This window comes from Bacillus rossius, chromosome 6 (genome assembly GCF_032445375.1).
Source record: "Bacillus rossius redtenbacheri isolate Brsri chromosome 6, Brsri_v3, whole genome shotgun sequence".
NCBI lineage: Eukaryota > Metazoa > Arthropoda > Insecta > Phasmatodea > Bacillidae > Bacillus > Bacillus rossius.
Genome location: NC_086334.1, coordinates 2,998,742 through 3,026,014, shown reverse-complemented (window position 1 = coordinate 3,026,014; position 27,273 = coordinate 2,998,742). Strand labels below are relative to the sequence as shown.

The following is a 27,273-nucleotide window of genomic DNA, read 5'->3' as shown; positions in this document are numbered from 1 at the left end:
AAATACAGTAACGACGAAAAATGTTGCTGCGTATTGACGGGGGGAGGGGGGGGGGGGGGGGCAGCACAGGAGCAAAATGAAAAACAACGGAATGAATTTGTGTGCTAAGGCTAACCTTACCTAACCTAACCTAACCTTTGTGGCAGTCCTGCATGACATTTTTCGGGGTTAATGTATTTCGGCGTTGTGGTAATTCGGTGTTGTGGTACACAGTCAGTTTTCTAGCTGTCGGCGTTGTAGTCAATTTGGCATTCGGCGTTATGGTTTTCAGCGTTATTATACTTTTGGCGTTGTGGTGCATCCCCTCCCATTACTTACTGTAGTTCACATAACATTGTAAGGTTATTGGCGGCTTGTATTCTCTGGTACACGAGAGAGAGGCAGCCACAACTCCGCACACGGCTACAGCTTGCTCCCTACCTTGGAGTAGTCGTAGTTCTGGTAGGGCAGGTCGGCCAGGGCGTGCAGGAAGTTGCCCGTCTGCGCGGCCAGCTGGCGGCGTATGCGCACGCCCCTCTCCGGGTTCGCCACGGCCTTCTCCAGCTGGTAGGGCGGGATGTGGCCTTCCCTCACGAGCAGCATCACCTCCGGGTCCGTGAGCGCCTCTGCCCCCAGCTGAACACGGCACACGCCCCGCTGCCTGACATGTCACTCTATCACGCCACCGACCCCAGGTCATCCTCGACCCCCGACACGTCCAGAGGAACGTGGTACGTGATGGCACTAACAACACGTGCTTCAAGTTTCCTCTTGTCCAAAAATGTCATCGTGAAAAATTTTCTGGCTTCTGTTTGTCTCTTGCCAACCGAAGAAGTTGCTCCAACCAGATAAAACCACTTGGATAGTGCAAATAATATATATTTTCTTCATAACAGCCTTCAAGTACTTATGTTTAATCGAAAGATTTTTTTTTAATTAGTTGTTCAGTGCCCTATGTTTTCTTTGTTCATGAAAATTTGTCTCCAGGAAGTTATAATTTCTCCCGAAGTATCCAACAATTTCTCCTTTCAAGGGCAGTCTCTCCATAGCCTGACTAGGTTTGGACAATGTTAAATAGGGATCTGTGACCTTAAAAAAATTCTATTGCAAAATTTTTTTTTTCAAAATACAATATTTTGTATTGTTAAAAAAACCAGTGTTTTGAAACTCATAAACATACAAGATTTGCTACTAACATTTGAATTCGGACGGTGAAAATTTACACACACAAACAAAAACCAACTGGATTCAAAAATAATATGTAGAGACCCGTGAATTTCGTGGATTCAACGACCTCCAGGATAAACTCCAATATCCTCTACACACTCGGGCAAATGCCAACTGTTCATTGGCTGCTGACTTGTGAGTCGTCTCAACTGGGTAACCTGTGATTCGAGACTTCTACGAGTGAGGGTCTCTCATTGGCCCTCAGTCCTCCAGATTAACAGAGAACCAATGACAGAAGCAGCACTGAGGTATAATTATTTGAATTTTAGCATAACACGAAATGAACCCGCGAAATTCACGGGTCTCTAATGATATGTTGTGCCTTGAGCATAATGCAGCCCTGGGGCACTGACCTCCGACTTGTACACGGCGAGGCACTCGCCGACGTCGCGCTCCCTCGCCGGGGGAGCGTCCCGCAGGCTGCAGGCGCCCAGGGACGCCGCGACGTCCGCGACCGGCTCCTCGCGGTCCGTCTGCACCTCCTTGTGCTCCAGCCACGTCTGCTCCTCCACCAGCCACTCGTCCGAGTCCCCGTCCGACAGCGAGAAGCTGGCCCGGGCGCCCGGCCGCCGTCCCGGCTCCTGCAGCGCTTCCGGCCGCCCCTCTGCGCCCAGCAACTCAGCACCTTCAGGTACAGGCGCTCATCCAGTCACAACCATTTGTCTCTTGCCAACCGAAGAAGTTGGTCCAACCAGAAAAACCACTTGGAAAATGTAAAAAAATATATATATTTTCTTTATAACAGCCTGCAAGTACTTGTGTTTCATCGAAGGATTTTTATTTTTTTTAATTAGTTGCTCAGTGGCCTTTGTTTTCTTTGTTTATGAAAATTTGTCCCAAGGAAGTTATAATTTCTCCTGAAGTATCCAACAGAAATTGACTTTCAATGTGGAATTTTGCAAATCTGTAATGAATTTATTCCCTCTAATAATTTGATCCCCAATTCTTAAAAACGGCATGGACAGCAAATACTGCACCAAGATAATAACATTAGAGTTATACTGGAATTTTTTTTTTTTTTTCATTTTATAAAAATTCACTTATTAAGTCTACTAGTAGAACAATGTTTCATGTAAATATTACACAACGAGCTGACAAATGCCAAACAACAGCCCCCGAGGTAGGAGCACGGGGCAAAACTCACCCGGCAAACCCTTCACGGAGAACATGGTCTTGGATCTGCGGGGCCCGGCGCCAGAGATCCTCAGGTAGTCCCTGGAGAGCCCTGCACGCCCTTCGTGGTCCTCGAAGAATATGAACTTGACGGTGAGAGCCAGTAACAGGATGAGGATCACAATGTTGTCAGCACTGACCGTCAGCCACCTGCGAACGAGGCGCCACTACGTCAGTCCCCAGGGCTGCCGATCAGCACGCCATCACAGTGACACGACTCTCAAAGTGCTACCGTGACAAGCATGGTTATAGCAACATATCCCATAGAGCTACGAATATCACTGAGAATAATTACCAGCAACACTGCATAAAGCAACAAAGGGCCAAAATAATTTATTTGTTACGTCAGTGAAAACTTTATGACAGAGTGGTTTACCATTTTTAATATACTGTTTATAACTATAAGAGACAATTCATTAGACAAGTAATGTTGTGATAATCTTAGGCAGGGTGTTTTACTATTTTCAATAATACATTGTGTCCTTTCATCCAAACGCATCAAATTGTGGTCTGGATTACATATCCAGAGTAATGGAGGACACATCACACACGTACTTCACAAACAACTCTAGGCTGAACTACATCAGCCCGTACATCTAGTGTGTCGACTAGGGCGTTTGCATTTGCGTTACCTCATGAAGTAGCTGTGCAGCACTGCGTCTTCAGTGTGGTTCGAGGTCACCACATGGTCGCCGGCCATGAGCGCGTCTTCCACGACCTCCTCATCGTCCGTGAACGTCCATCGGCTGCAACCAACCGCACTTGCCACCATGAGCAACACGGACAGAACCGCACCATAAAGTACAATCACTAACTCTCTCGTGAACAAATGTTTTATTAAACTGTGAAATAAATGTACCAATGACACAACAATTATATGAATGATTATGCAGTCACAAAAACACTTTACGAAGAAATATTATTTTTTTTTTTCACACTTAAAAGGTTATAGACTTTTAAAAAAAGTTCAATTGGCACGGTCTGATGGTTGACTCTTGCATGACTCTTAAAACACAGTTGTGCTAAACCTTTCAGAATCAGTTGATACTTAATAATGCATTACCCAACCTCTTGCTTTACCTTCTCTGTAAGCATTAATGTAAGTCTTATAATCACATGACCATTAATCAAATCATTTACAATCGAAGGCAGGGATTGTGTTTAGCATAGACATATTATGAACAGTACCACATAGGTTAAACGCACAAAACTTTGTGATACATGAAAATAATAATTCATTTAAATTTAAAGTAAATTTAGAGATATAAAATGTTTTTGTTTTTTTTTTGGGATAAAATATGGAGCAACAGTTTTTCAAAGAGAAAGAAAAAGGATTGAAGCTTTTGATCATGTCTTGTATGTGAATAGTGAAAATTGTGGGGAAAAAAGAGTAAGAAACAAAAATTATTTACCAGAAAAAGTGGGTGAAACGCAAATGTGTGTGGAGATGTTTAAAGAAACAAAAGGCTATATACGAGATTAGTTACATATATTTAAGACCTGCAAGGTAAGTGTACCTGTTTTGGTTGGGCAAGAGTTAAAAAATTTTAAGGCAGATACAGGTGTCAATTATTGATAATTTCAGTGATTTCACCAGCTTATACAAATACCTTGCTGCAATGCCATTGGTTTCGTATTAATAAGTTTTTTCCATCTGGAAGGTGCAAATACATTAACATCATCCAGTATTCAGCAGTCAAGTAGTTTTTTTTTAAATTAAACTCGGGAAGCTGTGTTTCCGGCTCCGTCAAACACTAAACTGCCCGTGCCAAGCTGCGCTTGGCCAAAGTTCTCCGACTGGTGCGAGGAATCACGCCAACACGTCACACACGTGGACCTCTAGGTGAGCTCCACTCTGTGCTAATCCAGTCCGACGACCGCAACAAACAACACCATCGCGCACAATGCCGATTCCGGAAGAAACACGATAAATTCACGCATCGCTAAAAAAAAAAAGGCACGGTGCCGGCCCCTGACGGGAGGGCCACGGAAACACATCCCGCGCGACGCCTGCTCCGCCCGAACGCGGTCCGACTGCGGACGCCTCTCAGCTCGGTAACCCGCCGGTGATTCCTCCCGCAGACAAGCTGCGAGTCACGACCCACGACGCCCACAATACACTCCCTCGAAATAAACCTCGCACAATGGCCGCCGGACGCAGGCTTATCTCTCGTAGTGTGCAGGATCTCCCAAATACACTGAGCTGTTCACAGTTTCTTGTTTATTCATGTATTCCTGACTCAGCTCTTTGATGGGCAGGCAATTAGGAAAGACCATATCAAGGACTGACCACCCCTCCTTCCCCCCTTCCAAAGTAGCCTAAATTGTTTGTGTTTTTGGTTAGAATTCTGTTTTCTTTCTGTATTTTATTGTCTGTACACATATTGTATAGTTCAAGATTCATAAGTCATTAGTATTTCATCCTTTTCGCAACCACTAAATAAATATTAAAACACCTGAAATAAAAAACCTGCTCTCCTTTGAATCTGTGTGTAAACTGGTTTTAATTTTTAAAAAAATATATACATATAGCCAAAAGGTGCTAAAGAATAAAACACAATACATACTGCCAACCAAATAGGTTTTTTTTTAACTACCTAAATCTTCTCTGGGATCTGTTAGATATGTAATAAGTTGTCGCAACATACCATTCAAAATTTTAAATAATTTTGTGTTAACTTTTATGTAGACCAACCATGTGGTTACTTATGAGAATTCTCTTATGCAGGTTTTTAGTCCATAGTACTACAAGAATGCACATATTTTTTCTTTTGTTTTAACATTATGTAAAAATTATGTATGTGCAACGTGGGGAAGTATGGTTATTACAAACCCCATTATTACAAAGTGGGTAAATTTCTGTCCCCTCAGGTTTGCATTAATGAGGTTTCACTGTATTTTGGTGATCCAAAGAATATGATTGACTACCTTGCTTATTTCTCAATATCTCAAAAAAAAAAGTTTAGCTCATGTATACTACTAATGCTTAAAGAGCCAGAAAAATTAGCATTTTGCCTTAGATGCTAATTTTTTGCTAATTTAAACTTTAATGCAAATATTATTGGCAAATCATTTAAAACACCAAAAACCACATGACCAACCATCTTTCTTGGAGATTTTCTCTCGTCTCTTGGACCTAACCCAATTAATCCAATTAATTTGTAATTTACTATAAATTCAAACTCCAACTTAATGTTTGATATAATATTGTATTCCCAACCTTTTTTTTAGAAAAATTCAACACAATATAATTTTTTTTAAATCTAAAAAGCCATGAACTTTTTTTATATAAAACTATAGTAATGTTATTTATTTTTTCAAACATTTATAATGTAAATATTAAGTTTTAAATATGTTGCAAGAAAAAATAAATTTCGCTATAATAGATGTTACTTTATAAAATCACCAATACTGATTTTGGGAAAAATTGACGCTAATTTTCAAGCCGCTACTAATGCTGTATGAAAGTCTTCACCTAAAGAAAAACTGTACTGAACCATTTTATCACAATGTCAGAGACCTTCATCCTTATGTCGCCTGCTCCGAAGATAATCCGCTACACTACACACATGAACATATTAGTTTTAATTTGTCTTCCATACAGTAGATTTAGTATTCACATTTCATGAAAAGACAAAGCTGAAATAAATCTGGAACAACTAATGCTTGTGAAGTCACACAGCCCATTATTAAATAACTTGCATAAGCCTATGGACTACTTGGTGCCCAGTGGCATACATTCTCTACTAAGAACTACACATGTGAGGAACCTTTACGTACCATGATACAGTGGCATACTCTGCCACAAAGCAACACACATCCAACATCAACACTTCAGGGCAACTAGTACAGAAACTATGAAATAAAGACGCTCGACACGAACCTTGCCCTTCTAGCATCACGGACAATCATGAATCCCTGACAACTGGCATTTCTACTAGCCCGTAACATTTTGAAACACTGTGGTGACAGAACCAGTTTGGCAGCTACGAAAATGCATGCGACAGATAAGGCACGACACAACGCCTTAATCTTGAGATGTAATTACATCCTTCAACTGGGTGACACTTAGTGTATCATTCCACCAAAATTTAGCTTGAGAAGTGCCCTTGGAATGATGGACGTAAAAGTGACAGTTCCAAACAAGAAGTACAGATAATGTAGATATTTTTTGAGAAAATTTTTACCATACTTCTCATTGTAATTCTGTTAGAAAGAAGTCAGGAAATTGCTGTACACTTTAATATGGAACATATGGAAACGAAGATTCATATTATGTCATAGCTTTATGCAAACTAGGGAAGTAAGACGGTAATGGTAAACACATTATTGGTGGCAAATATCTTGTCAAAATATATAGATTCATTAGAGTAGTCCTTCTTCCTCAAAATAAGGGAAAAAAATTTAAACATTATGGGAAACTGTTGATTTGAATCTAAAACTAGTAATGTAAGAAAGAAATATTTAGTGATGATGGGTAGATGTCTTGATGCCTAAAAACGTAACATGTAACCAAACAAGGAATTGCAATACCGTTACGACTGGTGCAGTGACCAAAAAGCAAGGATGATAAAGAGAGACAACTTAATGTTAAAACTAACGCTCTTAAATTTTCTTTGGAAATCCGATATTTGTGTCAGATTTACAAACAACCTAACAACCTGAAAGTTGTTAACATTTCGAAAGTAAACGTTGGAAACCTTGATTTTTTTGTGGTCATTTATTGCTGGAAATATTAACCTTTTTACATTTCAGATTATTTATTTTGCAACACGGATAAACCAAAATATATAAGTTAAAATGTTTTCTTTTGTTTCAAATATTAAAAAACTATACAATCGCAAAGTTTGAGTGCTGAAAATCATAACCTCAGTTTCTATTGCAAAAAAAAATGCACAAGAGCAAAAGCAATGCACACACAAGATTTTGATTTGCAGCCATGCTTATTTAATTGCTACCAAAATAATTTAACATTGGCAAAAGTTATTCCAAAGTATAATATGCTGCCGTTATAATCAACAAGGATACGGCCGGTCCCTTACTTTTAGGGAACGGATTTTAGTGTCCTACCTGTAGCTGTTGTTGCCCAAATTCTGCGCATGCGCAGAGCTCACTTTTTCGTTGATTTCGTCTCGTCCAGATGGCTACCCCGGTTTGGCGCCATTTACTCATATGTATTCAATTTTGTGAATGTGGGGGGACGTACCAAGCATGATGGTGTGCGAAATGACACTTTATGGTAGCGAAAAATACCTTGGAATAAATTTTGTACACTTTAATGGTCATAGCATGAAATAATCGCCACTGCCTCCAAGATTTTTACCGTAAAAATTGTATCGATGGTTGCAAAACGTCCACTAGAATGTGTTGACACCAGTTTCTAGCCTCACGCAGGGAAGCAATTAATAAAATGGTTGCCATTTTCTTCCCTTACAGGGATTCGGTTTGGACATGTTCTGGAATAGTCCTGAGAATTTCTTTTTTAATTGGAGTTTTGGGGGGAGGGGGGGGGGGGTTTAAAAATTATATGAAATAATATGGGGCCCGACTTAATGGTGATGAGTGCTGTGCTCATGGGCAAGAAGGAAGAAGGCTGCATGGATGATGATTCAAGAACTACTCGTAATTTATGAGCGAGCACAGTGGTGACACACAAATCATTCACAGCCCTCTACAATCCTCGATGTTTATTTCATGATTTCTATGAGTAACTGGTTGTTGTAAAAAAAAAATAACTTTAACAACTCTTTAAGCATAAGTGTCTGTTTCCAGCTGCTCAAGTTATTTATACGCTGTGAGCAGACCCACAGGAACACATTGCTTATGCGATATAGCATGGCAGGCGTCCTGCCACACTGCCCATTCAGATGCTAAGCAGGAGCAAGGAAGGGGTGAAGGACATGTTGTGTCAGCCATTCATCAGCCGCAGGGACGCCACCACGACTATAAATACACACCTGAGTCGAACTAGCTCCGCCCATTCACAAACACGGGACCCATTCGTCCAGGATTGATATAATTGTAGCTTTTACTGTCAACTAGGCATTATTTTAACATTACCTGAAAGAACGTTTAACTCGTAGACTTTTAAGTGACTGAACTTCCATTTCCTTTGGGAGGGGGGGGGGGGGGGGGGGGGGGGGAAACCATTGGATATTTTTTTACAATTAGCTCTCAGTCATATTTTCAATAATTTTAGGATGTACAAATTAAGAGAAACTGATACTTTTAAGGTTTTTAATTCAATGCTACCAGCTACATCATAACTGTGAAACTCATTTCAGATAGAATTACTGTATTTCATTTTACTAAAGTGTCAAAATTCTCAAAACATTTTTAATACTAATAAATTCTACCATTTCGTGAAACAGCCAACGGCATTAAATTTAAACTCGCTTGGTTTCAATTCTGGAAAGAAAAAGAAAAAAGAAAAAAAAAATCTTTTTATTTATACACCCCAAAAAAGTTTCAAAAGACACTGAGGCACCTAACCATGCAAAGAATACACAAATGATTGGAGACAGTAGAACTGCGCAAGCACGCAGACATGACTCACTTAGGTTTCACTCCAAATTCCAACCCTCCCAACATTGCCACAAGCATCTTGTTGCATATGAGCTATAAGCATTTAAAGCTACGTCAGGTACCACTGTCATAAATATGTCTCTACGGCACACAAAACCCTAGCATTGGATCACCCAAGTCTAAAAATAAATTTTGGTAACTTTAAGGACCTGCAGTTCAATGTAGACAGGAAGATAAAAATCCGGTAAAAAAAAAAAGAACATCAATTAAAGGACCAGTTACATCTTGATAAAACCTGAGACTAGTGGGGAATCTTCTACCGAGACAAGTTTGCTGCATCGATGGCCCCAGATTCACGTCCAAATGCTAATGCTAACACTGATCGAAGTTTAAACCACCACCAAAAATGCCAAGAATTTTAGATAAGGAACTCTTAACAGGACAGCAGCAACAGTGTAGGTCCAGTATTATCAAATTTGGAAACATATGAATTTTGGCGAATTCAGGAGAATGAGCCACTTGCTTCTCCCTCCCCCTTTGTCCAAGACTTCCATTCAAACTTTCATTAAGGATACTAATTTTTAAGTTTCTTCGTAAATAAGGTTTTATTAGTTATAATTAATTGTTTAACTAGGACAATATACATATACACACATTAAATTTTAGTGAAAGATAAGTGCATTTACACACATATGCAACATAATAGTTGTACATCCTACAAATGAATGCATTTTTCTGACAGATGACTCAAACAAATGACATTTGAGAAGGTTTGATTAGCCTAGTTCTTAGTAAAAACCAGGTCCTCTTCATCTTCATCAACTGCTTCCAGCCTGCGGCCGAGTTAGCAAAGTAAAATGCCTATCTTCCTCTGTATCTCCACCATTCCTCATCCTTCAATCTATTCCATTCTTCTCCTCTCTCTTTAAATATCTGCTCTTCCCACCTCATCCTTGGTTTTCTTTGAGACTTCTTCCTGAGTGCTTCAACTCTAATCATTTTCCCAGCAGCCTCTCTTTTCACATTCTCTGCACATGACCATACCATCTCATTCTAAGTGAAGAACTTTATTTTATTTAATGTAATAATCGGTAGGGGTCAGAAAATGAGCACCTTGCTATTGATGCCATTTTTTTTTTGTTGCTAATTTACACTTTGAAATGTATTATCTTCTTACACTTAGAAACAACCCTGACTCATAGACTTTCAGTAACCTGACACAGCTTGTATTCATACTTTTCTGTCTGTCTAGGATGCATGTGCATGTATAGTTAAATTATTTCAATTTATGTTTGTCACTTGAGAATTATCACCACCTTCTTTGCCACAGACTCTCTCACCTCACAAATGAAAGGTGTATGATTACCTAATAAGATGAAAACAAAACAGGCTGCACTTTCTTGCATTAAGGTTTAGTGGGAATGTGAAGAAAATCACAGCAATACTACAGATACTTGGCAACCCCCTAAACTGTTATTCTTAACCCACACATTCAGATTATGGTTCTCTGCATTAGTTTCTGTGACCATACCTCGTGATATTGCCATGAGATCACTTCAAAACACTATCCAACCTAATTAATCAAGTATTTTTTGTGTATTATTCAACGAACTGAACCTGCAACTTAATACTTGTTAGTGTATTGCAGTGCCAATTTTTTTTTTGAAGAGATAACGTCTTATAAATCGATGAGCGCTGGCTGCACGCACAAAAAATTGTCACGTTCCGCCTGAGCCGAGCGTGCAAGAACAGGCGAACAAAATTATTTAAATTAAATTTGCAAAAAAACTGTAGATTATATTTGAAAATTAAAAAAGTATGCAATTTTTCATCAATGTTTTCTTATGACGTTAACACGCAAAATTATCATCCGTGAACCGAATTTACAGAAACCCCCCCCCCCCCCCTTTTTTTTTTTTAAGTTAAATAAGCATTTAAATTTTTTGTTGTTTTAATCGACAGACATTAAAAAACTATGGTTTTTGTATAGAAAAAACTAAACTAAAGGGTTATTTGAAGGTATTCGAGCACGTGGATGTTTGGAAGGTAAACCGCGTGCCCCCGGTGACTAGTGTACGCGAGACCCGACTGACCTGTGCACGTGGACGAGGGTGAGGCCGGCGGACATGATGACCTTGACGCGCTGCACCACGGGGTTGGGCTTCTGGTCCTCGTCGTGCAGGGCGCGCACGAACAGGGACTTGTCGTGCCAGGCGGGGCGGTCCTCCTCCCCACACCGCGACAGCTGCAACGCAACACAACCCCTGCCCTGCCGAGACTGCTTCAACTCTGGAGCCCCTTTCATCTGCTCGGCGAAAATCAAAACTAACAATTATCGTTCACTTTCATTTAAGGCATGAAAGTATTTACGTATTTTGAAAGAGTGTGACCAACGAAACATATGCATCAAACCAAATTCTCACATCGGAAAAGTACCTATGTACAAAAATGTGTGATGTGATGAATCCTTCGTCGAATGTTATGTGTTAGTTGTGAATACAAAAAAAGAAGTGTTTGACACTGATTATCATAATATTCATAATGTACAACAGTCTTGAATGACTGCAGCCCAACATTGGGCCGGTTCCTTACTACTGGTCGTGGCCGTTTGTTGCTTGCTCATGATTCCCCTGATTACCCTGATATGTAAGGCACGCGTATGAATTTAAACCGAAACAAACAAATAAACCCTCCCACACTCAACACTAACTCTACTTCTAGTATATGATTTTCTTTGAAAACCAATATACAATCCCATACTAAAATAATTTGTACATGAGATTATCCTACGATTAATTATTTATTATTATTTTTTAATGGTCCTGTTTTTTCTTTAGTACAAGCCATTTAATAATTGGGTGCACGTACTTATGTAAGCACATTAGAACTTATATTTTACTTGATTTAATTAAAAACTAACTTTAATTTGGTAAACAAATAATTAATAAAAATAAAATAACTAAAGGACTGGAGTAATATTATAAATACTGTTGTTAAAGTATAAATTCAATGAAATTTAAAAAATTAAATAAATACTCAGTATTCAATTTTAATATAAACACATGTATGAAATCAATACATAAATTTAGTAAAATACTAGAAATTAATTTTAATTGGTAATGAAAATCAATAACTATGCTGAATATTAATTTAAATTTATTTATTTTAATTATTTATTAATAATAATGAAATAATTTATAATGTACATAAAATATACATACGGGAACATAACCTCACTTATAAAATGTAGTTGCAAATACACTTGAAAAAGTTTATAAATATAATTTTTATCCCTAACATTCACAATAAATAAATGTTTTTAATTACATGGACCAGTCAATCACTAAAAGTTGTTATAAGATTTCAAAGCAAGCATATTATTTTTATTTGTATGTAGCTTTTTTTTTTCATCCTTTGAAAAATTTCATCAAGCGCACTGTAAAAATTAACTCTCATTTTTTCACAACATGCAAAAAAAGGATAACTTTAAAAATCATATAAAATTTGAGAAGTGTAAAATTATCATATGTAAATATGGGATTTTCAAGTGCAGTTCTCTTCCCAACGTGACCCTGTAATACACTGACTGGACCGGAGGAGGCTCACCTCCAGTATGAGCGACAGGCACGCCGGGTAGCACGTCATGAAGACCACGTAGTTGACGATGACGGACATGCAGGCGAAGCAGCACAGCACTTCCAGCCTGCGCACGCCTGCAACAAGCCCCCAGCAACCATCACCTCCACGGAGCGGCGAGGCCCCGCACCCACGCCATCCCGCTCCAAGGTCTTCCGTGGCTTCCCGACAGCGCTCTCTGTTCCGTGTCAGCACACGCAGGAAGGAGGGGATAACCACTTTTCCTACTGTTTGTTGTCCAATTATTTCCATTTGTTGGTGAATATGATACATTTTTTGATTATTTTGTTAGAACTGATATATAATTCCTGGAGTGTTAAAAGACATTTTAAGATGGAGCACACACAGAATGTGGTGGTATTGGTGGTGGTGGTGGTGGTGGTGGTGGTGGTGGTGGTGGTGGTGGAACTACAAAACACATAACCTCACAGAAGTGGAACTACAAAACGCATAACCTCACAGAAGTGGAACTACAAAACGCATAACCTCACAGAAGTGGAACTACAAAACGCATAACCTCACAGAAGTGGAACTACAAAACGCATAACCTCACAGAAGTGGAACTACAAAACACATAACCTCACAGAAGTGGAACTACAAAACACATAACCTCACAGAAGTGGAACTACAAAACGCATAACCTCACAGAAGTGGAACTACAAAACGCATAACCTCACAGAAGTGGAACTACAAAACGCATAACCTCACAGAAGTGGAACTACAAAACGCATAACCTCACAGAAGTGGAACTACAAAACGCATAACCTCACAGAAGTGGAACTACAAAACGCATAACCTCACAGAAGTGGAACTACAAAACGCATAACCTCACAGAAGTGGAACTACAAAACGCATAACCTCACAGAAGTGGAACTACAAAACGCATAACCTCACAGAAGTGGAACTACAAAACGCATAACCTCACAGAAGTGGAACTACAAAACGCATAACCTCACAGAAGTGGAACTACAAAACGCATAACCTCACAGAAGTGGAACTACAAAACGCATAACCTCACAGAAGTGGAACTACAAAACACATAACCTCACAGAAGTGGAACTACAAAACGCATAACCTCACAGAAGTGGAACTACAAAATGCATAACCTCACAGAAGTGGAACAACAAAACACATAACCTCACAGAAGTGGAACTACAAAACGCATAACCTCACAGAAGTGGAACTACAAAACGCATAACCTCACAGAAGTGGAACTACAAAACGCATAACCTCACAGAAGTGGAACTACAAAACGCATAACCTCACAGAAGTGGAACTACAAAACGCATAACCTCACAGAAGTGGAACTACAAAACGCATAACCTCACAGAAGTGGAACTACAAAACACATAACCTCACAGAAGTGGAACTACAAAACGCATAACCTCACAGAAGTGGAACTACAAAACGCATAACCTCACAGAAGTGGAACTACAAAACGCATAACCTCACAGAAGTGGAACTACAAAACGCATAACCTCACAGAAGTGGAACTACAAAACGCATAACCTCACAGAAGTGGAACTACAAAACGCATAACCTCACAGAAGTGGAACTACAAAACGCATAACCTCACAGAAGTGGAACTACAAAACGCATAACCTCACAGAAGTGGAACTACAAAACGCATAACCTCACAGAAGTGGAACTACAAAACGCATAACCTCACAGAAGTGGAACTACAAAACGCATAACCTCACAGAAGTGGAACTACAAAACGCATAACCTCACAGAAGTGGAACTACAAAACACATAACCTCACAGCAGTGGAATTACAAAAACACATAACCTCATCACCGGCTATCCGCAATGTGAAGTCTTCAAATGCAACTGCACTGCAAAACGTTTGAAAAAGAAAGTGGAATAAAATGAAACAATTTTTGGTGGTTTTTATAATGATCACGTGAGCTTTAACAGTCAGCAATATATTGTAGTATTTTATAAGGAGTCTGTCATTCTGTGACAGTTTATTGGTCCCGGTGTGTTGCGTTATTTTATTCAAGAAATAAATAAGTACATGAGCACAGACGTCAGGGTCAGAACAGGGTCTTCCCCTACATAATGCAGAAGCAAACCACCAACATATTGTCTCCCCGAGACCTCCCTGGCTACGCTATGGCAATGTTCCCGAGATGACTACTGGGGGATAACACCCTCAGGACTGATCTAATCATCAACATGACTGGAATGAATAATATGAATTAAATTAATTAAACAAGAATATCAATGATTAGGGACATGATTATATGGTGAATTGCGATAAAACAAAATAACACCGAAATGCGAGTTAACACACCACATAGCACCGGAATGCCAGTTATATAATGGAACTAAGCAGTATTTATCCAAAACTTAACACAAATCGCACAAAAAAAAAATATTTTAATGTTTGATATTCAAGGAAACAAAACAGAAATTGTACCAGAGTACATAGATCAGAAAAATTAATTTTAATTTCTTTTATTAAGTATCTCTTATTAAAAAAAACAACATTTTTTTAATGCTTGCCAATATATTTTTATTGTTCTGAATGTATCTATTTTAGGCCAATCATTACAAATTATTTTACTGTAAAATTGCAGCATACAAATATTAAACCAGGGCTGGAAGCAAGACCCTGCAAACGAGGTGTACCTGAAAGCGTGCCCACCCCGATGACGAGCGTCTCCACGAGTGTGTCCAGCGTGATGGTGGGGCCCAGGATCGCCATCCCCCGCGCGATGTTCTGCTTCACCTCCGAGTGGCTGCGCGCGCTCAGCGCGAACTGCGCCAGCAGCGTCGCCTTCGACAGGTCGATCAGCAGCAGGAAGAAGAACAGCGCGTCCCTGGCGGGCACAGCACGCGCTCGGTCGGCCTCCGCCCCACAGCGACACAAACACTCACATCACACCCCATACGTTTAAATTTTAATGTGAGTTTATTTCACAATTTTTTATTGTTAGATAACATTAGAATTAGCTTAAAAACTGCCTTTTTAATTAGTCTAACAGCTCAAAAGAAGGTGTAATACTAAACCCATAACATTATTTATTATTTTTTTTAGGCATACGCCATTGCAGGTTTCACTAGAAACATCTAATGTCTAAAAACAATATTTAAAACAACCCTCCCCATTGCCAGATTAATAAAAAAACCTATCAATAATTTATAATAAAATTACTTTTTATCGTATTAGATGTAAAAATTTCTCACTTAACCTTTCAGCATATATGAATATGTAGCTCAAACTCATCATTTTTATTACACTATTAAAAGGCAAATATTAAGCCTGACTTTTCGCACATAGCAGATAACATCAGGTGACAAAATTCTTATAAAACACAAAACTCAATGTTTATTTAGTGCAAAATCCTTAGAAATTGTCATAGGTAAAAACCTAAATACCGATGCTGGTGAAACAGAGGGTTAGTCTATATACCATATATTCCCAATCTTTACACAGAACACTTCAGAATTCATTATTATAAGAAGTTTAGGTTGGCCTTTCGACGCAAAAAGCTAACACTTACTTGAGATCAGATACGTCGCTGCGCAGCAGGTTGATGACACTGGAACTGAACACGAAACTGGAGAAGACTGTGAACAGGCCAGCAATACCTGCGGAAAATGGAGAACAGCTTTAAGAGACGCTGCAACACATTCTGACGCAGCAAGCATGTTAGCCTGCAGTGTTAGGCAGACAGGTTCTCAATACTCTAAAGAAAATGAGCAAATCTCCCGCATTTACTGCCAATACCAACATGATTCAGAAAGTATCAGGCATGTTTAAGTTGAATCACAAAATGTACAGAGTCTGGATACTATTCAAACATTATGTTGAGAAATGTTCCACTTTCGAATGAGTAAAATTATGTTGTCTCACAAACATTGAAAATGTATGAATTAATTTCCAGTTAAGGCAAAAAATTTTATCTACTAAGTGTCAACCATGGAAGGAGGGCTGTCAATCGCTCACACTCATTCCAAATGACGCACACCATGTTAGATTAGTTGAGACAAAACGTGTTATGATGGTTATTATTCCTTAACGTCAAAATACGAAAGACCTACCTAATAAGTGAGGCATGGAAACTGTCACTGCAAGTGACAAGTGTGTTATCACATTTCATAAAAAATTGACAAAATATCTTGTACTGTAACCGACAGCTCACTTCTGTGGACATATACAAAGCTAAAACAATTTATTTATACGATTATTCCTTAACTAAAAGCCTTGAAACACAAACATATATTTACTTAACCAACAACTTTTAATTAGGACACCTAGAACATTAATGCTAACCATCTAATGCCATCTAAATATCTTGATAAAAATGTGTATTTATAGTTCATATGTTAAAGCCATCACAAAAATATTGAAGGTGTTTTGAGTTTTCAGTTTCTTTGCAAGTTGAAAAGTAGACGGCAGCCATGTGACGTGATATGGATCCAACTATCTGGCATGACTCATTATTCATTAGTCAATACTCAAGCAGTTTGGCACCCACAATGATCTGTAGAATTTTGTAGCTGAAAAAAATGTAGGCATTACAAATAGTAATAATTTAGAGAGTTGATATGTTTGCTAATGTTGCTGCCTATCAGAAAAATGAAAAGATTGTCTCAGATCAACACTAGGCAGGAAAAAAAAGTTATTGCTAATTTGACAAAAAAAAAATGTATTTGATGCAAACAAATATTTTATAATGATACAACTCAATGCAATTTATATTTTATTACGTGTAATGTTTTGGAATGATAGCAAAGTGTTTTATTTATGGTAATAGCAGTTTACCTGTATTTGTTATTGGCTGACAGAAATTTATTTAACTAATAATAATGAATTATTTGGAAAAATTATAAATAGAATATTTTTCCACCGTTGAATTTGTGGTTGTGTATGGAAATAAGGGAGATGCAATGCCTCAAAGGTTACATAACTCTTCTTCCCAAGAATTGTGATTGTGTGAAACAGGACAGGAGGAACCGTCTCCTTGGCACACTTACAAAGCTAGTAATACCTCGAACTACACAAGTGTGCTATCACACAAAGAAAATTTCTCATTCCAATTTTACTTAAACTGCTATTTAATGGGTAACTGTAAAAAACATATTTGATCACCATTTGGGAGGTGGTTAGGAAAATGAGAAATACTGGTTCCAAGAAAACTCTTTGCTAGCAAAGTTAACTTGTCAGTTAACAAGTCAACACAAAAACATAATAACTGCTTTCAGTTTTCTTGGAAAAACAAATTCCTAAATGATGCTCAGATACCTACATATTTTTTACAATGACCCACTTGTTTCTGATAATAGACTGAAAAAAATTCCCCCCCCCCCCCCCCCCCCAACCTAAATTATTTCAGGAAAGAGGAAAAATTGCTAAAGCCTTCGTCTTCCTGAATTCTCGTATAAAAAAAGGTTTGATCAAATTTTTAAAAGCATCTGTTCAAATATAATACGGAGCTTATTTTTTAAAACATTACATAAATGACCTCTTCTGTTTGTGAATGAATCAAATTAATTCACACACTGCCGGAGGAATGAGATGCCACAACTGTCAACATATCACGCATGGAAATTATAAACGGCGGAATGTGAGCCGCAAGGGCCCGCCATCCACAAGACATGCTTGCACGCTGAAGTGCTCATTTAATTGCCAAACTCTGAACTGGTTCTAATGTTCCCAGGCGAATGCAGTGGTGGTAAATGGTACCCAGAACTTTCTAGCCTGCTGGGTTGGCGACCATGCTGTGTCATCACGCCGGCCAATGCCAGATCGCCGCGCTGCCGGCCGTGAGAATACAAGGGGGCACGAGGAGGTGGGGTGGGGGGATATTGTCCGGTGCAGGGGGCGGGGACTTTCACCCGGCATGCCACGATGACTGAAGGGGAATCACAAGCCAGAGAAAGTGCAGTCCACGACACACAAGGCACGGCCGGGCATTGCTGACAGTCTGCGAACCCATTCACCGCTCAGCGCTGATGTGTCGGGAGGAAGGGAGGGGGGGGAGAGATTTAAAACCTACAATCTCACTATAGCAATCTATTGCAGTTGGTCCTCAGTTAAAAAGTTTTGCTTTGTAATTTCCACAACCCGCTGTTAGAAAAAAATAATGATTTGACATGACATTGATACAATTTTTTTTTTTTTTTTTTAAGTCTGCAACATTTCTTTCACTGCCGACTCTAATACGCAAAAAAAAAAAAAACTTTTAAATGCAATTTTTACCAGGCCAATGAGAACGTAACCATTGTATTATAATACATACATCTCTAACAAAGAATGAAAATAACTGTCATTGCAAAAATATTTCTTTCAATCGTAAGAGCTACAAAAATTTAGTGTGTTTTAAAAAAATATCTTGGAACAAACCCCTGTGTATTATGTCATGACCAAATGATAATAGTATTATTTCCACAGCCAAGAAACTTGTAACTGCATGACCTTAGACAACTGCTGCAAACATGAATATTTTACAAAAACATAAAATCTCGTTTAAACCCTTTTTAAGTAACCACCGGATTTAAACATTTAACTTTATATAAGACATAAAGACACACAGAAACACTTATAAAAAGGTTCTGCCAGTTTGCATGGGTGTGGTAGGTTAGGTAGCATTACAGTTAAAATGCATAGATTTAAATACAGACAAAAAAATTTCTTGTTGTTTGAAAGTATAATTTTAAGCAGATCATGAAATAACTATAGTTGCTACCTTTTGAATAGGATTAGGAAAATTCTAAATTAAGAAGTACATGGAAGTCTTGAAAATATGTCAAATATGTACCTGAAAACAGTGGGGGATCCAGGATTTTGGTTTGGGAGGGGCTTGACCCAGCTGAGGCTAGGTTTTATCAAGGCAAACACTAAAACAATAGTGGACCCAGATGCTTTTGGGGGGGGGCTTGAGCCCCTTAGCCCCCCCTCTGGATCCGCTACTGCCTGAAAAGGTGTAAAACATCCAAAAAAAAGTTTTGTTTCTTGGGTGCCCAGAGAATTGTTGCCCAAAAGTGTTAAATATTATTTACTTTAGACATTTATAGTAACCAAACAACAAAAAATTATTTATGTTATTTATGTTGATATACAATGCAATTTTTTGCAACAGCTTGGTTTTGATTGCATTATTACTATAAACAATTTAAAAAATGAACTAAATAAAACCAACTTCTTGGGCAGGTTTACAGCAGCCAGTCTTGGATTTGAATCCAGAATAAAGCACGAATAGTCCTTGACTTTGACATGGAGTTATGTTGCACTCACCCAAGATGTACTTGGAACCAAGCTTGTGAAGGTGGCAGAACTGGTAGTAACTGTACAGAACAGCCACGCAGCGAATGATGGTCATGACAATGACGTCAACAGCATGGTACTCCTAAAAAACCAGATGCCTGCCTTAACATTCGTGAATAATACTAAAGAATGAAACTTGAAAACCACACAACCCATTTACAAATGTATGGTTTGCAATAATAACGTGTTACAGTGTTGTAGTTGTGTAAAATTAGTGTGGCGAGCCATTGCCCAAGCCTTGATGGACCAAATACGGCCCGCAGGCCGAGCGTTTTGAGATGCTAGAGAACTATACAGAACCAATACAAGAGTTTTGTGCGAAACTTGGAAGTGTTGTCAAACAAGTTAAATAGATGACAAGTTCATGAGTTTGGTATAATTATTGAATTTTGTTTGAAATTTTTGGAACATCATTATGGCAAAGAAAACAATTTTTTTTACTAGCCAAACATTATTTATCATTTTACAAATTTGTGCGTGTATGTGTATATGTGTATGTGTGGTGTATGTGTGTTTGTGTGTATGTATGTGTGGGTGAGTAAATGTATGTGTGTATGTGTATATGCGTATGTGTGAATATTTAAATGTACGTGTGTATGTCTATGTGTGTATATGTGTATAAGCATGTGTGTTTTTGTGTGTATGTGTATATGTGTGTATTTAAATGTATGTATGTATGGGAAGCCTTCTTTTCACAGACGAGAGAGCCAAAACCCGAAGTTCCCCGAAGTTCATGCTTTTTTCCCCATATCTTTAATGTAGCTGTCCTAACCAAATCAACCGTCAACAATGTTTTAAAGTATTCATAATGTAGCTAACCTAACCTTTTAGAATGAAAAAGAAACCCGAAGATGCACGAGCGGGCGCTTGGCTGTCTCGTCTGTGTGCGTGTGTGCGACGCACCTCGAGGCGCAGGCAGTCGCCGCCCCAGCTGCAGCGGCGGCGGGCCGCCTCCAGGGGCGGCGCGGCCCGCTGGTCCACAGTCAGCATGCACACGGTGAGCGTGAGCGTGGCCATGATCACCTCCCAGGGGTAGGAGGCGCAGAACTCGCCGTGCGCCTCGAACAGCCGGCTCACCATGCTGGGCTGCAACACGCCACCGCCCTTCCTGAGCGCGCGGCAACAATGCACGGCGGCGTTCTCGCGTTGTGATGCAGGTTTACAAATTGAAACACAAACGCAGTGCAACGTTCGTCTACAACGTAAGATTTGAAGATCACGAAAAAAAAAAAAAAGAAAAATAAAAGTGTGCACGCGAATTTAATTATACGCTCGTACACAAGCACTAAAGAGGCGCGGAATAAAAAATAAACACCTCATTCATTGTTGAAGATAGCTGGTAGCAAATCAACCAAATGCTACTTGATTGCTATATTTGACAGGAGCCATTCAGGACGCGTTCGCTTCCTCACTGAATGGCTGTGATTGGTGTGCTGACATTGGACATGTACTGCCAACCACGAAGCACAAGTTTTAGCACACAGGGGGTCTGGAAATCCTTTCGGGAAAAACGCATGGCCCCAAGGGCGTCGCCAGGCGGGGGGGTAGGGGGGGGGCATAGCCCCTTCCCCCCCTAGAGCCTTAGAGATTCAAAAAAATGTAGCCAAATGCAAATAAATACATACTCTTCCCACAATTTGACCCCCCCCCCCCTCCCCCAGGCCATCGGCTGGTGACGCCCTTGCATGGCCCTAGTTATTGCGTGTGGTAAATGTTCTACAGCCACTGCCGAAAGTGATCGTCGTGAAATAATTAGTTGAAATGACTGGTGGGGGGGGGGGGGGTGGGGGGGGGGTAACGACACGTCTCAAACATCTGTGTGATTGCTTGTGGGTCTCGTGTCCCGGGGACGCGTCACGTCCAGGTTCACACGTGACGCTGTCGCAAGCCGGTCCCGCGTTTAAACGACCGCGCAACAGGTGGGTGCAGTAATAGAGGACCTCCCCTCCTACAGGCCGCAGTGATCATCGGCACCGGCGGCTGCGAGAGGGAAAGTCGGAGGCCTTGACTCTCTTCCCGCGTCGCCAAGAGCGCTGTTGCCACATCGGCATCTAGGTCGCCATGGGGATTTCCGCTCCTCGGTACGGCTCAGCTCTCATCGAGGTGGTGATGGGCACAACCCTTCCTTCTTTCCTTCCTTCTTTCCTTCCTTCCTTCCTTCTTTCCTTCCTTCTTTCCTTCCTTCTTTCCTTCCTTCCTTCCTTCCTTCTTTCCTTCCTTCTTTCCTTCCTTCCTTCCTTCTTTCCTTCCTTCTTTCCTTCCTTCCTTCCTTCTTTCCTTCCTTCTTTCCTTCCTTCCTTCTTTCCTTCCTTCCTTCCTTCCTTCTTTCCTTCCTTCCTTCTTTCCTTCCTTCCTTCCTTCCTTCCTTCTTTCCTTCCTTCTTTCCTTCCTTCTTTCCTTCCTTCTTTCCTTCCTTCCTTCCTTCCTTCCTTCCTTCCTTCCTTCTTTCCTTCCTTCCTTCTTTCCTTCCTTCTTTCCTTCCTTCCTTCCTTCCTTCTTTCCTTCCTTCTTTCCTTCCTTCCTTCCTTCTTTCCTTCCTTCCTTCTTTCCTTCCTTCCTTCTTTCCTTCCTTCCTTCCTTCTTTCCTTCCTTCCTTCTTTCCTTCCTTCCTTCCTTCTTTCCTTCCTTCTTTCCTTCCTTCTTTCCTTCCTTCTTTCCTTCCTTCTTTCCTTCCTTCTTTCCTTCCTTCCTTCCTTCCTTCCTTCCTTCTTTCCTTCCTTCCTTCTTTCCTTCCTTCCTTCTTTCCTTCCTTCCTTCTTTCCTTCCTTCCTTCTTTCCTTCCTTCCTTCTTTCCTTCCTTCTTTCCTTCCTTCCTTCCTTCCTTCTTTCCTTCCTTCCTTCTTTCCTTCCTTCCTTCTTTCCTTCCTTCTTTCCTTCCTTCTTTCCTTCCTTCCTTCCTTCCTTCCTTCTTTCCTTCCTTCTTTCCTTCCTTCTTTCCTTCCTTCCTTCCTTCTTTCCTTCCTTCTTTCCTTCCTTCCTTCTTTCCTTCCTTCCTTCTTTCCTTCCTTCCTTCCTTCCTTCTTTCCTTCCTTCCTTCTTTCCTTCCTTCCTTCCTTCTTTCCTTCCTTCTTTCCTTCCTTCTTTCCTTCCTTCTTTCCTTCCTTCCTTCCTTCTTTCCTTCCTTCTTTCCTTCCTTCCTTCCTTCTTTCCTTCCTTCCTTCCTTCCTTCCTTCCTTCTTTCCTTCCTTCTTTCCTTCCTTCTTTCCTTCCTTCCTTCCTTCCTTCTTTCCTTCCTTCTTTCCTTCCTTCCTTCCTTCCTTCCTTCCTTCCTTCCTTCTTTCCTTCCTTCTTTCCTTCCTTCCTTCCTTCCTTCCTTCTTTCCTTCCTTCCTTCCTTCCTTCCTTCTTTCCTTCCTTCTTTCCTTCCTTCTTTCCTTCCTTCTTTCCTTCCTTCTTTCCTTCCTTCCTTCTTTCCTTCCTTCTTTCCTTCCTTCCTTCCTTCCTTCCTTCTTTCCTTCCTTCTTTCCTTCCTTCCTTCCTTCCTTCTTTCCTTCCTTCCTTCCTTCCTTCCTTCCTTCTTTCCTTCCTTCTTTCCTTCCTTCTTTCCTTCCTTCCTTCCTTCCTTCTTTCCTTCCTTCTTTCCTTCCTTCCTTCCTTCTTTCCTTCCTTCTTTCCTTCCTTCCTTCTTTCCTTCCTTCCTTCTTTCCTTCCTTCCTTCCTTCCTTCTTTCCTTCCTTCCTTCCTTCCTTCTTTCCTTCCTTCCTTCCTTCCTTCTTTCCTTCCTTCCTTCTTTCCTTCCTTCCTTCCTTCTTTCCTTCCTTCTTTCCTTCCTTCTTTCCTTCCTTCTTTCCTTCCTTCTTTCCTTCCTTCTTTCCTTCCTTCCTTCCTTCTTTCCTTCCTTCTTTCCTTCCTTCCTTCTTTCCTTCCTTCCTTCCTTCCTTCCTTCCTTCTTTCCTTCCTTCCTTCCTTCCTTCCTTCCTTCCTTCTTTCCTTCCTTCTTTCCTTCCTTCTTTCCTTCCTTCCTTCCTTCTTTCCTTCCTTCTTTCCTTCCTTCCTTCTTTCCTTCCTTCCTTCCTTCCTTCTTTCCTTCCTTCCTTCTTTCCTTCCTTCCTTCTTTCCTTCCTTCTTTCCTTCCTTCCTTCCTTCCTTCTTTCCTTCCTTCCTTCTTTCCTTCCTTCCTTCTTTCCTTCCTTCTTTCCTTCCTTCTTTCCTTCCTTCTTTCCTTCCTTCCTTCCTTCCTTCCTTCCTTCTTTCCTTCCTTCTTTCCTTCCTTCTTTCCTTCCTTCCTTCCTTCTTTCCTTCCTTCTTTCCTTCCTTCCTTCTTTCCTTCCTTCCTTCTTTCCTTCCTTCCTTCCTTCCTTCTTTCCTTCCTTCCTTCCTTCCTTCTTTCCTTCCTTCTTTCCTTCCTTCTTTCCTTCCTTCTTTCCTTCCTTCTTTCCTTCCTTCCTTCCTTCTTTCCTTCCTTCTTTCCTTCCTTCCTTCCTTCCTTCCTTCTTTCCTTCCTTCCTTCCTTCCTTCTTTCCTTCCTTCTTTCCTTCCTTCTTTCCTTCCTTCTTTCCTTCCTTCCTTCTTTCCTTCCTTCTTTCCTTCCTTCCTTCTTTCCTTCCTTCCTTCCTTCCTTCTTTCCTTCCTTCCTTCTTTCCTTCCTTCCTTCCTTCCTTCTTTCCTTCCTTCCTTCCTTCCTTCTTTCCTTCCTTCTTTCCTTCCTTCCTTCCTTCTTTCCTTCCTTCTTTCCTTCCTTCCTTCTTTCCTTCCTTCCTTCTTTCCTTCCTTCCTTCCTTCCTTCTTTCCTTCCTTCCTTCTTTCCTTCCTTCCTTCCTTCTTTCCTTCCTTCTTTCCTTCCTTCTTTCCTTCCTTCTTTCCTTCCTTCTTTCCTTCCTTCCTTCCTTCTTTCCTTCCTTCTTTCCTTCCTTCCTTCTTTCCTTCCTTCCTTCTTTCCTTCCTTCTTTCCTTCCTTCTTTCCTTCCTTCTTTCCTTCCTTCTTTCCTTCCTTCTTTCCTTCCTTCTTTCCTTCCTTCCTTCCTTCCCTTCTTTCCTTCCTTCTTTCCTTCCTTCTTTCCTTCCTTCTTTCCTTCCTTCTTTCCTTCCTTCTTTCCTTCCTTCTTTCCTTCCTTCCTTCCCTTCTTTCCTTCCTTCTTTCCTTCCTTCCTTCCTTCTTTCCTTCCTTCTTTCCTTCCTTCCTTCTTTCCTTCCTTCCTTCCCTTCTTTCCTTTCTTTCCTTTCCTTTCGTTCCAGCCTTCCTCCCTTTCATACTGCCACTTAACTTTATTAAGGTGTACAAAATTGACCCGAAGCTCGAGAGCTTTGACTCAAAATTTAAGTAAAAAAAGAGACAAAGCTTATCATGGGCGTACATCCGATTTGGGGGGGGGGGTGACAGCCCCCTTCCCCCTGGAATATGAAGCCCCTCAATACGTGTTTGATGTCAAAACTATGTTTTTGTGGGATAACTGTCTGCATTTTCTATTTTTTTTTTCTGCTTATTCCATTCATGTGTGCCCCTTGCGAATCCTGCATATTTGGGCCCGTGGAGCTTATCATGCAAAAACTAACAATATATATTTTTTTCTAGCGGTTAATTGAATTTACTTCAAAAGCCTCTCAAGTTTAAAATCGTGTTAGTCCACTCACATAATATTTATTTGAGCGTATTTCAGCGGCGCCACGGGGTTCCCCTGTGTCCACCCGGCTCGTCGCGACAGAGGGAGGGGCTACAGATGGAGGGCTAACAGAGGGAGGGGAACTAATGCTGCGAATGGGAATATACGTGTATAGAAAACATTTCGTCATCGATGACTAGAGACCTGAAAAATTCGCGGTTTCGATGACCTTCAGGATAGATTACACAGTCCTCAGTATACTCGGGAAAATAACGCCTGTTGATTGGCTGCTGACTCGTGAGTCGTCTCAACTAGTTTGCTTGTGATACGATACTTCTTTGGTTGAGCATTTCCCAATGGACCAGAGTCGTCCAGATGAACAGTGAACCAATAACAAAAGCAGCGTTAAGGTATATGTATTTGAATTTTAGCGTATCACGAAATGAATCCTCGAATTTTGCATATCTCCATCGATGACGGTCGAACAATTTTTTTTTAACTTGGAAATATTTCACACGGTAAAATTTAACAATTCGAATCTAAGTTTCGAAAGGATTCAAACATAAGCACCTCTCTCACCACTTACAGCTTGTCTAGCGTAACTTTTGCCTCAAATTTGAGAGTTCTAAAACATTTCCCAAAACTCACTTGCAAAGCATCACACTTCTTTTTTTTTTTTTTTTTGTTACGTACTATGACAACCAGTGATGTTAAGAAACATTATTGACAAAACAACTACTACTGTCAAATTTTCGGAAAAGTTACGTGATGCTGACTATATATTTGAATAACGCGGCTATTGCCTGTAGCCCGGGCTATATATAGCTCGCTCGGTCAGTGTTGTTTACAAGCGCCTGAAAGAGAGTAGGATGGGTGGGTGGGGGGGGGGGGGGAGGGGGAGGCCACGCCACTTTCTCCGTTCCGGAAGTGATGCAAGCCGCACCCCGCTCGTACCGCTTTCCCTTCCCCCTTCCGGCTTCCTGCGTAGCGCCCGATGCAGGGGCGAGGGGCCTACATCCACCATCTCGTACACATCGCTGCAAGGAACAAGTGAGGCGCGTACAGCATCGGGAGAAACCCCTGCTCGCGATTCCCCAGTGGTGTCTGCTTACGAAGAGCATTTTGGGACGAGCTTAGGGCGGATGTGTTTCCGTACTGCATTTTCAGAAGCGTAAAAATGGCTGAAGCGCGTGTCTTCAGAATGATTTTTTAGGAGTGAAACGCCCGGGCCTTGCATTACGAAAATATTAAAATATAATGAAACACTAACCTAAAACATTAAATATTTTAAAATATTAAATATCAAAATTAGCATTAAATAATAACCTAAGACATAAATGGTTTAAAATAGAGAAACATTAAAATATAATTAAAATTAGAATTATGTATTTCACACACACAACCACTCTGTATTCCCTTAGTTAGGTCTCTGGGAATTTAGAGAGGCAAGTTTTTTCAATAAATTGGTAATGTTTGGTGTCTACTGCCTGCCATATGAACATATTGGTAGTAAAAAAAATCGCAGAGACTTTTTATTTTCTAAAGACGAGTAAAACTATTTTTTTTTAATGTCAGCTTTTTTATATATATAGAAAACGTAAACTTGCAAAAACCTAATTCTAAATTGATTTGCAGTAGATAGGAGCTTTTTCACAGCAGCGTGACAGCACTGCGTTCGTTAGAACAACTTCTGTGCCAACCAACCCAAGGCTGTTACCTCGAGCGAGCAAGCCGTCCCGTAACTCGCTGAAGGCCTTTTCAATGGTACAAACCGAAACCAAGCTTAAACATACGACATTCCGGTTTGGTCAGAGAAAAACGTGCCGTTATGTTGTTTTTTTTTTGACGTGACGTCTAATAAATCGATGAACGCCGGCTGTACGCACGAAAGAGGATGACTTTATCCCGTTGCGCACAT

The 27,273-nt window shown here is 40.3% G+C and overlaps 1 protein-coding gene across 6 annotated transcripts in view; it reads right to left on the bottom strand.

Moving 5' to 3' along the window:
• Positions 1 to 27,273, bottom strand: part of LOC134532505 (3-hydroxy-3-methylglutaryl-coenzyme A reductase) — a 100,794-nt gene that overhangs the window by 11,038 nt on the left and 62,483 nt on the right. For all 6 annotated transcript variants that reach the window (XM_063368962.1, XM_063368959.1, XM_063368961.1 and 3 more), the window contains 10 exons: positions 20,720 to 20,902; positions 19,787 to 19,898; positions 16,050 to 16,137; positions 15,175 to 15,365; positions 12,511 to 12,617; positions 10,998 to 11,149; positions 3,012 to 3,125; positions 2,351 to 2,529; positions 1,560 to 1,810; positions 421 to 615 (listed from right to left, as the gene is read on the bottom strand). In XM_063368962.1, coding sequence (XP_063225032.1) covers positions 421 to 615; positions 1,560 to 1,810; positions 2,351 to 2,529; positions 3,012 to 3,125; positions 10,998 to 11,149; positions 12,511 to 12,617; positions 15,175 to 15,365; positions 16,050 to 16,137; positions 19,787 to 19,898; positions 20,720 to 20,902 — 1,572 coding nt within the window. The remainder of the gene's footprint in view (positions 1 to 420; positions 616 to 1,559; positions 1,811 to 2,350; positions 2,530 to 3,011; positions 3,126 to 10,997; positions 11,150 to 12,510; positions 12,618 to 15,174; positions 15,366 to 16,049; positions 16,138 to 19,786; positions 19,899 to 20,719; positions 20,903 to 27,273) is intronic.